The sequence below is a fragment of the Hyaena hyaena genome, unplaced genomic scaffold, assembly GCF_003009895.1.
Source record: "Hyaena hyaena isolate Hyena2069 unplaced genomic scaffold, ASM300989v1 scaffold_15, whole genome shotgun sequence".
Lineage (NCBI taxonomy): Eukaryota > Metazoa > Chordata > Mammalia > Carnivora > Hyaenidae > Hyaena > Hyaena hyaena.
Genome location: NW_024080647.1, coordinates 2173798 through 2189407, shown reverse-complemented (window position 1 = coordinate 2189407; position 15610 = coordinate 2173798). Strand labels below are relative to the sequence as shown.

At 39.1% G+C, this 15610-nt stretch overlaps 1 protein-coding gene across 3 annotated transcripts in view; it reads left to right on the top strand.

Annotated features, from left to right (window-relative positions):
* The window catches only part of IQCH (IQ motif containing H), a 214952-nt gene that overhangs the window by 98929 nt on the left and 100413 nt on the right, over positions 1-15610 (top strand). For all 3 annotated transcript variants that reach the window (XM_039220123.1, XM_039220114.1, XM_039220106.1), the window contains exons 10-11: positions 12392-12943; positions 13645-13711. In XM_039220123.1, the coding sequence (XP_039076054.1) occupies positions 12392-12943; positions 13645-13711 (619 nt within the window). The remainder of the gene's footprint in view (positions 1-12391; positions 12944-13644; positions 13712-15610) is intronic.

The window sequence follows — 15610 nt, the reverse complement described above, 5'->3', positions numbered from 1 at the left end:
CAGGGCAAAAGTATGGGAGGCAGGTTTGACAGCTGGAGACTGCAACAGAAGTTCTTTGGCTCTTCTTTTATAAAATAAATTAGATCATGTCTTCGGAAAAAAAAAAAAGGTTCATTTAAAGTGAAAAACCTCCCCCCCTCCCCAACTCCCCTTCAGTTCGGGCTGAATTACTTCTCCGGCTTCAATCCAGAAAAGTGATTTAGCATACTCAAAATCTGGCTGAATCACAATGGTCTTCAGCCTCAATCTGAGATTCTCATCTTTTAAAAGTACACCTAAAAAGAAATACTACGTGAAAAAAAAATTCACTTTCTGCCCCAGCATGCGCTTGCATGTGTGCATGGGTGAGTATGTGTGCATTCATACACTTGTGCACATGCACACACAAACTGCCTATGATAAGGGTGTGGGATTTAGAGTTAAGCAGCCTAAAACCAATAAGGTAACAAAGAAGTTGGAGGAATGAAATCATCCCCACAAAGACAAGTACGTGCCAGCAAGGAACATTGCGCAAGGGCCTGTGTGAGTCAGAAAAGTTCTGATCTGGAAGCAGGAAAGAGCTGGGTTCTCCTAATAGAGGGATTTTGAGCAAGTCATTTAAATTCTCAGTGCCTCACCTCTTCCTCTGACAAGTGGGGATAATATCTCCGTTCTTTTAGGTTTGCTATGAAGGTTAGTGCTGTTAATGTCTGCAGAAATGTTTTGGAACTATAAAGCCCTTGTTATAAGAATTCATTGGTCTATTTCTTTTTAAGTTTATTTATTTTGAGAGAGATTGGGCGCGACTAGGGAGAGGGCAGAGAGAGAGAATCCCATGCAGGCCCTGCCCTGTCAGATGTGGGGCTCCATCTCACAAACAATGAGATCATGACCTGAGCCAAAATCAAGAATTAGATGATTAACTGACTGAGCCACCCAGGTGCCCCCACTGGTTTATTTTTAAGAACAATCTTCTAGGCCTCCCTTCCTCTGGGGATCTTACCAGAAAGAATTTCAGAGGGAGCTTAGCCACCCTTTTCAAGGAAAAAGAGCCTACTTTTGGGTCTCCATGTACTTCTGCAGAGCTGTGACTAGTCAGAGCTGTATTTACAGCAATGATTGCATAGTCCTTCCAAACCTAGACAGATTGCTCTGGGATAAACTAATCAATGCAATTAGAACCTTCCTCCAGCTTCCCTTGACTTCTTGCTATGAGGAAATTGGGAGCTTGCCTCTACACTGTAAAAATAGGATGTGCTTTAAGAATACTAAGGCATTATGTATTATGTATCTGGAATATTCATAACAGCTAAAGTTGATTGTGCATGTTCTTAGAGCATGGCACTGGGCACCATCTACACCCACCAAATACTCTATACTGTCACTGCCCCCAGGCCCACAGTTGATAAAAGGGTATGGAGGATCCAGATGACACAGTGAGGTTCGAGTCTGTGCCCTCCCACACACAAGGTTATGATCTTCCACATGGGCTAGTTTTCCAAATGTTACTACTGCCATGACTATAACTACTACCACTACTACTACCGTAGCCACTACTACTACCACTAGTATGACTAGCAGCACACATGTGCCTTATACTGCCTCTGTGCGGGGCACTGTACCTATGCTTGACATGGATTAGCTCACTTCGTTTCACAACCTCTCTATGCAGCAGGTACTGTTATTATTCCCATTTTACTGGAAGGACCCAAACATGGAGAAGTTAAAGTCATCCAACCAGTAAGTGACAGAGCCAGAAGCAGAACTGGACTATGTGACTGTCAGAGCCTCAAAGCATTAGAAATTTTTAAAACTTTCCATCAGTTTTGATGGAAATCTTTCTAAACCATACTATATCTCTGCCTTCCTAGTGCAATCTAACATTTTCTCTATCTGGTGTCTTGTATGCAGAGAACCCATTTCTGGTGTATTTTTTTCTTTGTTTCCTTCGCTTTCAGGACAGTGCCTGTCCTCTGCTGTTCTGTCTGCTTTCACTGGCTGTGATGTTAAGAGCCTCTTCTGTCTTCTAGATCATTATAACCAAGACTCAAGAAGCAAAAGGGTAAATTTGAGTCAGTCAGGCTCTGCACAAGGACCCAAGGAAGAAGATAATAAACAGTGGGAGAGTTAGTAGTTATTTCAAGAAATCCGAGGCCTTTCTTTTCACGGATCTAGTTAAATGCTTAAAGTTGCTAAAATTGCCTCTCTCAGCAAAACATCAATTTATTATCTCAAGGCAGGCATTCTAATAGCTACGTTAAGATCCACTTAATTTCAATTAATATTTTGATAATAAAAAATCTACTTTGTGGGTAAAAGAAGCAAACAAATTGGACACAAGGCTCCAGATTAAATTCATGAGTATGTTTGCTTGTGGAAATGGGAAAGGGAGAGGAATGAGCTAAAAAGAAATATCAAGAGGATTTCAATTGTACTTTATGTATTGATTTTTTAAAATTTCAATACATATATAAAGATATAAATAATTTAAGCATATCTTAATTTTATAATATAAATAATAATTATAAGTATATAAAATATACTCTTTTAAAATATAAAATGTTTATATATTTTTTGTCTACTTTGCTTCATATATATATATCTCATATATATTATATAATTTCTGTATCATCTAATGTTATCTGATTCATCCTCATGGAGATTCCCCCAGTTTAAACTACTGGACTTTTGTAGCTTGTTTTCTTATTTATGAGTTACAGATAGATCGATCAATAGATAGATAGATTACATTATATACATTATAGACAGATAGATTACATTATATGATCTATACAAAGCAAAAAAGACAAAAGATTAATATGTGCCCATGGCAGTTTTTAGATTATTCTCTATACTTTTCTGTATTTTCAAAACTTTTTTCAATTTTAAGAAGAAAAAAATAAAAGAAAATCCTATTTCAAAGTCGTACCTCTGCTATAAAATCTCCTTCGGTATGGAAAAGGAGATTTCATCCAAAATAGGTTTGGATGATAATGTCAATTATGTCAATTTCGGGGTCCTATTGTTATATTATTACTTCCTTTAGTATTTCCCCCAACATATGCTCTTGATCCTTATGTTAAAAAATTGTGATTATATTACAGGTGAGTCAGCGGAACTATTTTAATCAGGCAACATGTGTGACCGTGACAAGGCCCCTGTCTAGTCTCATTTCCCCCATCTGTATAAGGAAGGGATTAGGCCAGATCTGTTTTTTACAGAACTTCCATATCCCCTATAACACTCACTCCAAGACCCTCAGGAAAAGGAGAGAAGCTGAAGTTCCCAACAGGTGGGGCTCCAGGCCTTGCACACCGAGGCAGCTGTGTGAACTGCATATCTGTTTAGCATCAGATTATATTGTTTCTGAACAAAGTCCTCCAGGTTTAAATATATATACTCTGAAAACCACCAGGTGATATCTAGGAGCAGTTTTAGGTTTAATGTGCCCTGCCTACTAAAAGAAATAAGCCTACTTCTTTTCTTATTTTTATGGAAGTGTAATTAACATACAGTGTGATGTTAGTTTCAGGCATACAATTCAACAATTGTATCCATCACCCAGTGCTCATCACAAGTGTACTCTTAATCCCCTTCCTCTACTTCACCCATTCCCCTATCCTCTCTGATAACTATTAGTTTGTTCTTTATATTTAAGAGTCTGATTTTTTGTCTTTTTTGTCTTTGTTCATTTGTTTCTTAAATTCCACATATGAGTGAAATCATATAGTATTTGTTTTTCTCTGTCTGACATTATACCCTCTAGATCTGTACACATCATTGCAAATGGCAAGATCTCATTCTTTCTTATGGTTGAGTAATACTCCATTGTGTGTGTGTGTGTGTGTGTGTGTGTGTATGTGTGTGTGTGTGTGTGTGTGTGTATATTCTTTATCCATTCATCAGTCGATGGACATTTGGACATTTGGGCTGCTTCCATATCTTGACTATTGTAAATAATGCTACAATAGACATAGGAATGCATGTATCTTATGTATCTTTTCAAATTACGTGTTTTCATTTCTTTGGGTGAATACACAGTATCATGGTAATTCTATTTTTAATTATTTTGAGGAAATTCCATACTGTTTTCCACAGAAATTCTAACAATTTTCATTTCCACCAACAGTGCAAGAGGGTTCCTTTTTCTCCATATCCTTGCCAACACTGTTATTTCTTATGGTTTTTTGTTTTTTTTTAATTTTAGCCATTCTAACAGGTGTGAGGTGATATCTCATTGTGGTTTTGATTTGCATTTCCCTGATAATTAGTGATGTTGAGCATCTTTCCATGTGTCTGTTGGCTAACTGGATGTCTTCTAGAAGAGAACATAGGTAGTAATTTCTTTGACACTGGCCATGGAAACATTTTTCTAAATATAGGTCTCCTCTGGCAAGGGGAACAAAAACAAAATTAAACTACTGTGACTGCAACAAAATAAAAAGCTTCTGCACAGCAAAGAAAACCATCAACAAAACAAAAAAGGCAACCTATGGAAATGGGAGAAGATATTTGCAAATGATATAGCCAATGAGGGGTTTATATGTAAAATATATAAAGAACTTATACAACTCAACACCCCCCAAAACCACAAATAATCCAATTGAAAAATGGGCAGGGGACATGAACAGACATTTTTTCCAAATAAGCCTACTTTTTTTAATTTAAAAATTTTAATGTTTTTTTAATATATTTTTTGAGAGATAGAGACAGAGCATGAGCGGGGGAGGGGCAGGGGAGAGAGAGAGAGAGAGAGAGAGAGAGAGAGAGAAAGAGAGACAGAATCTGAAGCAGGCCCCACGCTCTGAACTTTCAGTACAGAAGCCGACACAGGGCCTGAACTCACCAACTGTGATCATGATCTGAAGTTGCCTGCTTAACCAACTGAACCACTGGGCTCCCCCTCATAAGCCTACTTTTTGAAGAGGGCAGCGTGCCTCCTTGGTGGGCTCTGTGCCCAGCACACCCCTGTCTCCTTTCTTGTCTTGCCTTAAAGGGTTAAAGAGAGGGCAGGTCATACTTTGGCAAGAATTAGAACCCTACAGCCTGGAGATACAAGATGAGATTCAGAAGGAAGTCTAGAATTGTTCTTTCGTCTTTCAGATTCACTTTACCCCATGAAACCTTATTTAATTTACCTTCTTAAAGAAAGAAAAGGAAAAAGAATACAAAAACAAAAACTGTGGCATCTTTTAAAACCATTTCCATTTTGTCTGATTCATTAGGAACTTCCACCCTTACCTAATTTATTTTTGGCATGAAACTTGCAAAGTGAATTAAAATTATACAATTTTATGTGCAAAGGAATTTTTTTTCTTGCAAGAAGTAATTAACAAATTGTCTTTACTTCTCTTCATGACATCACCTAAATGTACACTTCTACTGCATGTGACTGGCAATTTTACTTATATGCACCTGAAGAAAATGTTAGGTGATCAGTAAGCCACAAAATAATCTTAATTTTTTTACTTTATCTTTTTCATTGATGAGAGTATGATCTGATCATTCATAGAAAATTTGAGAAGTTTAGAAAGGAGGAAAAAAATGCCTAAGTATCCAAAAAAAATTTTCCCCAATATACCATAACGCTTTAGCATTATTTAAACTTTGGGATGGCCCACTGTTCATATCATACAGTATATTCAACTGTGATCTATCTCTTCTATCCCAACAATTTATCATAAGCTTTTATATATGACTTAAAAGTCTTTATAAAATATTTTCAATGGCTACATAATATTGTCTTAAGGATATAGCATAATTTTCTTAGTTATTATCCGATTGTTAGATATTAAATTATAAATGTCAGATTATTAATAATTATTTTAATTAATAAGTAATTAAATAATATCCTGTTTTAAGTCAAACTGCCATGAACATTTTTCATATTTGTACATAAATCTTTGTATTTAAGCTACTTTTTTTGGAAAGAGAGAGGGCACATGAGTGGGAAGGAGAGGTAGAGGGGGGGAGAGAGAGAGAGAGAGAGAGAGAGAGAGAGAATCTTAAGCAGACTCCACACATAGCATAGAGCCCTACATGGGGCTCAATCTCATGGCCCTGACATCATGACCTGAGCCAAAATCAAGAGTCGAACCCTTACGTGGCTAAGCCACCCAGGTGCCCATAAGCTAATTCTTAGGGGCAGCAGCCCTTCTTGCTTCAGGGTATGGACATTTTCAGATCCAAGTAGTCTGTTTGGTGTTTGAAAAGTCAAGCTGTGAGTATGCAAATAACTTGTATGATCACAGAACAGTTTTATGCTGTAAATCTAGCCCAAGTGGCTATGAATTTAAATTGTCCTATTCCTTCCTTCCTTCCTTTCTTCCTTCCTTCCTCCCTCCCTCCCTCCGTCCCTTCCTTCTTTCCACTAATCTTTATTCACCTTTTACCACGTGCCAGGTAGCATACTAGACACTGGGGATAGAGCAGTGAACAAAACAAACCAAGACTTTGCCCTCTTGGGACTTATATTCTGGTGAGCAAGGCAGATATTTCATATAATGCCAGGCAGTGATGAGTGCTATGAATGAAAATAAAGCAGAATACATATGTAGTAGAGACTGTGAAAAGGTGGGGTGTTACAAGAATTTTGCAAGTATCCTTTAGTCACCTGGGATCACCTGACTTGCTATACACATATTTTTCTCAGGAAAACTGTAATGTCAAGCTTTACTTTGGTGATAACAGAGGTACTTTTGGAGGCTCACCCTTATTCCTTCACCACAGAGAGAATGATGATGGGTCTTTTCTCAGGAATATAGGAATCCAGGCTGCTTTCTGTTCCCCTCCTGCCGGGTTCCCCGTACGCATCCCTGGCAGGTTCCAGCCTTCAGTCATAATTGTCCTAAGTGGTCCTTAACTCTGTCACAGTCTCAGAAAATACTAGAAAGGTAGCAGGAAGAAAAAAATGAAATCAAGGCAGCAGTAAAATGAGATGGGTCTCTAGAAAAGGAAAGTTCACATGTGACTGAAAAGTAGATGCCATCTATTAAAAAAAATAAAAAGTCTTCCTGATTTTGTTCTGTTTGATCTTCAACCAGAATTTGATCCATTGAGTGTTTTTGTTCCACGGGAAGCTTTTTGCTCCTCGGAAAGTGTTTCAGAGTTCAGGAAGGCTCATTTGAATAAAGATACCTCTCAAAACAATTGCAGAAATTATCCCTAGAAAATTGCTGCTCATCTGAGTGGCCTTTGCACACAAATCTCTCCCTTTGTATGTCTCTGCTCAGTAAATTCTCTATTTTTGCCTTTTATCCTCTTTATAAAGCTTACGGACTCTGACTCTCCCTTTTAATGGACACTTATGGCTTAAATGCAGTTTCTAGGTCCTATGAACTGAGAACTGTTTTTGTGGATATGCAGCCCCTGAAATACTGAACACGTCACTCTTTGGGGTTCTCTCCCCATGACCACCTGTACACATAGTTGGTGTAAAAAGTTCTTCCTTTACTGTGGTTTGTAAATTTCTAGAAAGAGCTTCCTATTTAAAAAATAGAAAAAGGAAAAAAAATCCCTAGGTCTTTCTCAGGGTACATGAAATGATTCAATTGAAGATGTTTCCCTTCAATTTGCTGGCTCTGTTAACTCCAGGAGTTTATTAAACAACACAAACCAATTAATAAGTCAGAGAAACATAGGGTGTCAAAATCACTTTAAGATAGAGAGCCTTAGGGTATCGAAATCAGAAGCACCTTGAATGACCCCCTAATGGCAACTAACAACCCACAGGAGAGGTAACTTCCCAAGGCCATGTAGTAAGGTGGTAACAGCCAAGATGCTATGTCTTCTCACTTCAAATCCCTCACTTTTCTACCATACTATGGTTTATTAGCATGTTCGTAGGGGTTAGTTTAACAGGTGGCTTTCGAAATACGAAAGTCAGCCAAGGTTCATTTCCCCAAGCCTATAATAGCCTATTGAGAAAAAAAAAAAAAAAAAAAAAGGCAAGACCTTCATGCTCTAAAGTTCAGGACTGTAATTATGCTGAATCCCTAAATCCTAATTAGGTCAGCTACTGTCTCTGAATATTGTTTATATCTTCCAAACAACGCTAGTAATCTGAAGTACTGATACCTATTCTTTACAAAGCTTAACACATTTCAGACTGTCAACAAATATTAAAGATCAGGCCAGACCAGTGGCATCCCTGGTTTTCAAGGAAGAATGAAAGTTCCATCTCTGAGCATCACTTCACTCACACTCTGAATGTGAGCACTCACTTAGAGCCATCACGGCAGGAAGAATTTATTCTTCTTCACACAACAGCGCTGCCAAAGCTAATTACTAACAGATATGTTTGAGTTTTGGAGAAAATGAGCATCAGCTTATGGATTCAAAAGCAATTTTAGTCTGTCTTTCTAGGCAAATCCTTCCCTAAAAATGGTATCTATGTTGGATTATCCCGTATACTTGACCATTTACCACCAGGCGATGATAATATCTAACTTAGGGATCCTCAGCTATCGTTTCATCCTGCATCCACATGCTGTCCACATGTGTGAAAAGAACATTTTTCATAAAGACATTCATCTTAGAAGGACATACCCCTTTTTCCTAGAGTTTTTCTTTGTGGTAGTTATTTCTAAAATCAAGGAGGTAATACTGGTAATACTATCTTTTTTGCTTCACGCCTGTGACTTACCTACATATGTATCATCATCCTGCCTTCCTGGGGTTTTTGTTTTGTTTTGTTTTACATTTAGATTGTTTCCTAAATAACGGCTCCAGAAACTCTCAAAATTACCTAATCAGTAGTAACACTTTGCAGATGATGAAGAACATTTCCTGGCTAGTTGCTTCGGTTAGTTAGAACAGGATGCTAACAATGAGCCTCAGGTTTGGGCCCGGCGAAGGTGTGGCCAGGAGCCAGGAAGGACCAGGAAAGAATGTGGATGGCATGACACAGAACCACCCCCACTAGAAGGTAAACAATATTGCTATTCAGTAACATCACATTGGGAGTACAGCATATCTTAAACAACAATAACAACAACAAAAAAGGAGAAAGGGAGGAAGAGTGGGAGGAAGGAAAGAAAAGAAGGAAGGAATAGAAAGAAGGTAGGCGGACGGAAAGAAGGCAGGCGACAGGTAATTGCAGACAAGTTCATGGTGATAAATAGTAAAGGAGGAATAACAGAAGGAAGCAGAATCTGAAACATGGCATGACCTTTAATCAGGGCTCTTATTCCTAGCAGGCTGTGAAGCAGCTTTGTCTTTACCTGCTCAATGGATCCCACAATGCTGATGCACTGCTTTAATTTGGGAAGCCTTCCTCTTGAGAGACATGTCTTTCCCAGCTCTAAGTGTGAAGTGCTCCCAAGTGTGGCATTCTCTGTGACAGATGTACTACAGTAATGCTTTAGCTGACTCCAAACCCATAGCTTCCCCGTGCCTGAGTGGTCTATTTGATGTCCAAGAGTGTGTTTCCTTTGAGAACAGGTCTTTACTGGAATATCATCCAAGAAGGTAGGGAGGTATAATCCCTTTGTTCTCAAACAGCCACTGTTCAATTCTGTAACCCCATTCCCATGCCAGGGCTATTCTCTCAAAAGGTCTGAAACGCATCTGCTGACGTACATACATGCCCCACACCTACGTCATGGAAGGCACTGCCTGAGAGATACTTAAGAGCCCTCTTCTTTCAGAATCTTCTCCCAAGCTTGCTCTAGTTTCATCGGTGGTCCCAATTCCACATGAGTCTCTGAAAGACAAGGAATCTCCCAGGACACCAGGTTCTCTGGCAAATGTCCCGTCCACAACTGCACTTCTTCTAGAAGCCTCAGGGTCTCGTTGACAGGATCAAACTTGTGACTGGCAGGACCAGCCAGCTGCAGACACGTCCACCTGTGATGATTGTCCCTGTCTGTCACTGATGGAGCATGGCCATTCTTCTCTTGACTCTAACTTTCCCACCATTAGAACCCATTCTTTTTTTTTTTTTTTTTTTAGCGTTTGTGTGTTCTTTTTTTTTTTTTACAAATAGTTTATTGTCAAATTAGTTTCCACATAACACTCAGTGCTCATCCCCACAAGCGTCCTCCTCCATGCCCATCCCTCCTCCCCCCCATCCATCAGTCCTCAGTTCATTAGAACCCATTCTTAAAGGAAGGCAGAACCGTAGCCATGGGCCATTCCTGTTGTTACCTGTGCCACTTGTCATGCCTCCTTCTGTCAGCGCTGACGTCTGCTACCTGAGGCATTACTTCTCCATCTCTCTCTTGCCCATTCAAGAATTCTCTCCATCCACTGAACAGTCTGCATTCTCTTTTGGTGCCTTGAGAAGATCAGGAAGGGCTACGGTCTTGGCTAGAAGCCTTTTATAACAACTCTTAAGTTAAAAGTGTACAAAAAGCTCACTGCCATTTAAAGTCTGCTTCTAGGGGCACCTTGGTGGCTCAGTCAGTTAAGCATCCAACTCTTGGTGTTGTTGGCTCAGGTCAAGATCTCATGGTTTCATGCGTTCAAGCCCTGCGTCTGGTTCTGGGCTGACATCGCAGAGCCTGCTTGGGATTCTGTCTCCCGCTCTCTCTACTCCTCCCCCACTCATGCTGCCTCTGTCTCGCTCAAAATAAATAAATAAACTTAAAAAAATTTAAAGTCTGCCTCTAAAGTTCAAGGAAATCCTCCCTCTTGGACTTAACACTTGCTTTTCAGCATTTTTACCTGAGATGACAGTCTAATTATTCTACTACCTGGAACCTGAGAAAACAAAAAGGATTTGAAGCATTTCTTTTCTTTATTTAAAAAAAAAATTGTGTTTGTTTATTGTGCTATTACTATAAATGATCTCTTGGCTGCTTTTAGGTACCTTTCTGCCTTGAATTGGTTAATTGATATCAATTAACATTTTTTTAGGAGAGACAAAGCATGAACAATCTAACAGTTCTAAGCACAGTGCTGTGACATAATGGTTATTGATTAATTACTTGGGTCTTTTTTTTCTTTGAGTTCTCTAAAAACTCTTCAAAATGTGGACAGCAATATAATCCCACAATGTGGTAAAGATTGGTAAATGGTGACATATTGAAGACAATCTGTTCCTTAAATCCCTAAGCAAGAAGCAATCAGCACAGTAAGCTGATACCTGGCTTACAGAGGAGAAGGCAGAGCCTGAGAAATCTATGCCCCCCCGCCCCCCTCCCAAGCCATTAGGCACATTCAGACCACAGGGCAGAGTGTCTATTTCAATGATTAAATATAGTGATTTCACACCGGACACAGACACAACCAAAATTTCCTTTCCTTTTCTCTTTTTTAAGGGATATGTATGACATATATTGCTGTTGTCATCCAAACCTTTTCTGATTTTATTTTTAATCACATCTATTCAGTTTTTTCATGCAGAAAAGTATAAGGAAGAAAACTGCCCATGACCCCATTCTTAGAGAACCCTCTTGGTATTCAGAAGTAAATGTGGTATGTTTACATGACTTAAAATTTCAATCAGTACAGATAGGAGCAAAATGAAAAACCAAAGGATTCCTTAGTTTCATTTATTATGAGATTTCAGATTCTCTCTACCTGGGGACAACCCCAGGTATGTCCCTAAGAAGATACTAGATTTAAATAGAAAAGAACAAATGTCAAGAGAAACTTAGAGAGCAGCAAGGGCGATCACACACATTATAACACTCCTTATAAAAAATCCCTCCTGGATCCTAATAGAAGGTGGCAGAAGAACTGTAAATGCTGGAAAGTGATGGCCCATTAGAAAGTCAGAAGAGGCAGGACAGCTTTGATGCACACATTTGAAGTCATAGTCAAGACTGCAAAGAAAGATTCCACCCTGCTTTTCAGGACTGACAGATAACATATGAACAAGCAAGCAGGCGTATGATTCCGCTCACAAATGTGTACAAAACATAAATTGCAGAGACTATGGGGTCAGCTGACCATATCAAAGCAAACTAAATGCATAACTTTCATATGATCAGTTTCCTTTATAACACTTGTACAAAAAATTTAATAGCTTACAATAATTGTTTAATGTTTATTATTTTCTGGGAGACAGAGAGACAGCATGAACAGGGGAGGGGCAGAGAAAGAGGGAGACACAGAATCTGAAGCAGACTCCAGGCTCCGAGCTGTCAGCACGGAGCCTGACGTGGGACTCGAACCCACAAACTACAAGATCATGACCTGAGCTAAAGTTGGGCACTTAACTGACTGAGCCACCCAGGCATCCCCAAAATTTAATAGTTTTGAGTGGCCTCTAAGATATTCTTCTAATGATGAGTTTCATGAAAAATCTTGGTCAGACTTTTCTGTTATGACATGTATGTAAGTCAAAACTAGGATCTGTATCTTCCTAGCATTGAGTGATGAATGACGATGTGATAGTGTTGTCTTGACCACTCATTTGAAAAGGTCACAATTACATCTCATCTCTGGTGACACTTTCCTTCCACAGACAACGAAAGTCTTAACACCTTCTCGAGCTGGGCAATCACCATGGGAATATGACTTCTTTATTTATAATGGTGTCATAGACAAGACAGCCTTGGATTTCTTAGCATTCAAGGAACATTTTAATTTATCCTGGGGAAGTATTTTTTCTCTCTTGGAACACATCAAGAAGTTTCTCAGGGACTATGCAATACCAGAAGTTAAAATAAAAGGAAACAATTTGGTAGCCTTCCTTCCTGAGTTTGAGCTGAAGAATAAACTTACCAGATATGACTTTCTCTCACTGTTAAAGAACCCAGTTCCCATCCAAATGATGTTAAATCTTCCAGGACAAAGGTACAAGGGCCAAGATGGAAGGGAAGAGGCTGCCGTCAAGATCCAAGCCACATGGAAATGCTTCAAAGCGAGACAAATTTTCCTCATCTATCGCCAGCAGAAGTGGGCTTCAGGTGTGATTGCCATTGCGTGGCTCTTACATTGCCATAAGAACCGGGTGAAGAAAATCTTGAAGGAATCACGTGAAAGACACCTGGAGAATTTCCGTATTCGCGCCAAGGTACACAAGGCTGCCAGCTGTTAAGGCAGACCTCTTTTTCTAAACATTTCTTGCTTGAGCGATTGCAGTAAGTCGTCTCTTCATCTTCCCTTTCTCTTTCCAGCTACCCTCCCCCCTCAGCCTTTCTCGCCTTCCGCTCTTCCCCGTGTACGATGCACAAACCCTACATGTGTTTGTGCATCATATTTTAGCCCTAATCAGGAATCTGGCTTTTGCACCTGTAAAATCTATTGCAATTTTTTCTATGGAAAAAAAGTCCCTTCCCTTTGACTATGGTAATTCTGTCAGAAAATCAATGTTTTAACTGCACTACCTTTTCTCCCTATATATACCTTCTGGCACTTTAATTTGCTAGGAAAAAAAAATCCTCTCTTGTCTACATTGCTGTCACCACTTTGTCAGAAAGTATTTAAGTTTGCAGACAGCCTTTTAATTAGTGCTCACAATTTCATTTATGTTTGCTTTCTCTTTTTTTCATTCATATTCTGTTAATTAAGTGAGCTGCCTCTAATCTTCCCCTGCCAGTAGCATCATGTAGCCACCTAATTAAATTAATTGGGGAAGATGTTTTAAGTATGTAATTAAATCAATTAATATAATTTATGCCTGGCTTAACTGTACAGTGGAAAAACAGCTGAAGTTTGACTAGATGAATCCACTACAGCTTCCTGTCACTGATCAATGCTCTTCTTGATTTTTAGCATCTGGCAGCCAACTGGAATCGCATCAGGACCTCCAGGAGGACTATTATCCATATCCCATCATTAGGTATAACACTTTTGCCTGCAAATCTATCAGCAACCTCTATTACCCACCACATTATGGCTCCTTGATTGAGTTCAAGGAAGGCCCCTTGTTTTATTCAAATTGGTCTCGGCAGGAAAATGTTCTCGACATGATGAGAGTAATAACACAGGGCCCTCGCTCGAAACGGCGTTTAATTTGGGGATTAAGCAAATAAAGTCATTATGTGGGGGCTGCTATTCAGTGGAGAGGTGATTTGCTGTAATTCGCTTTCATCTGTATGAAATGAACTAAAAAGTTGTATTTTTTCCCCCTGAAATAACAGATAATGTTTTCGATCTTCTTTAATGATAGAGGAACACAGGCTTGCGTGTGTTGTTGCTGTTACGCCAATAAGCCAGGATATTGCTTGTACACTGTTTTTAATCAAATGTGCAGTCAAAATGATAAGCTACATTCTCTGAAATTATTTAGTTCTAATTACGAGCAGATGGGATGCTTTATTTGCACCTAGGGCGCCTGAGCAAAAGGAAATGCTGTGTGAACAAGAATAATTAAGAAGTTGAATAGTGTTTTTTGCGCTTAAATAATCTGCAGTTTCATGTTAATTAGCACTAATGTAATTATTTAATTACATTTATGAATTGGGGAACTTAAAAGCTGTTGTCTGCAACACAGTGGTAAAATAGGTATGCCAAAATGACATTGGGAATCTCAGAAATCTGCACGGGAAGTTCCTTTAAAACATGAGCTGCTGTCAAAAGGTGTGGGGCGGTCTGCTTCCTTATTTGTTTTGTTTTGTTTTGCTTTTTAATCTACCTAGTGTGTTACAGATTTCCTTGGTGAGGCCAAATGTCCCAAGCGGACTTGGTTGTTTTGACAAACAGCAAAACTCATCAAATCTGCATCTTACATACTGGCTCTTTGTTAAGACCTTTTAAGTACAGTAATGCATTAAGTAATCTATTGTGATAGAATTCTAGATTGTGATTTATTTGTGCTTTTGTGTGTGTATATGTGTTTGTGTACCTATGCACAGTATAGAACATTTGACACATTTGAACAGTAATACAAAAAGCAAAAAAAATTAAAATTATTATATAAATATAATTATCGTTTAAATTAGTGACATATTAGTAGCAATAAAGTAATGCAAAACTTTGTTAGAATCTAGAGTATTTACATCTAAGTACTTTCTGAAAAGTTAGGAAGGTACTTCAGTTGCACAGAGTCTTTTAGTTTGGGTCTTTTTATGGCTCGCAGAAGAAATTAGTTCCTCCTCAGGATGTAAGTGAGGTAAGACAGATCTGAATTTCATTCCAAGTTAGGCTTTGTTTTGGTGGGACTAGTTTTGCACACAAAATTAGTTCACACTCAGAAATTGCACTTGTAATTGATTACAACCAGAGAGGGTAATGGCAGACACAATTAACAGACTTGAGCCCTTGGAATAAGGTACAAGAGCCTTTTGCTTCTGCAACAAATTGTGGACGTGACCTGATATTATGTGGGAAATCATGTTCTGTGTTTTCTGTTTTATTCAACACCAGAAATAGGGGCACGTGGATGGCTCAGCTGGTTGAGCGTCTGACTCCTGATTTCTGCTCAGGTCCTGATCTCATAGTCTGTGTGATGGAGCCCCACATCGGCATCTGTGCCGTCAGCACAGAGCCTGCTGAGGATTCTCTGTCTCCCTCTCTCTGCGCCCTCCCAGCTCACACACGTGCTCTCTCTCTCTCTCCCTCAAAATAAATAAATGAGCTTTAAAAAAGCCCCTAGAAATAGAACAAGCCCCCTCCTTTGCAATGTTGATAGCATGAAGGTATTACAGTTACGATTTCCACAAACTCCTTCCCTCCACCTCTGACCCTTCAAAACCCCAATGCAATCAGCCCTGCCAAGAAGGCCGATAGAAAAGAGCCT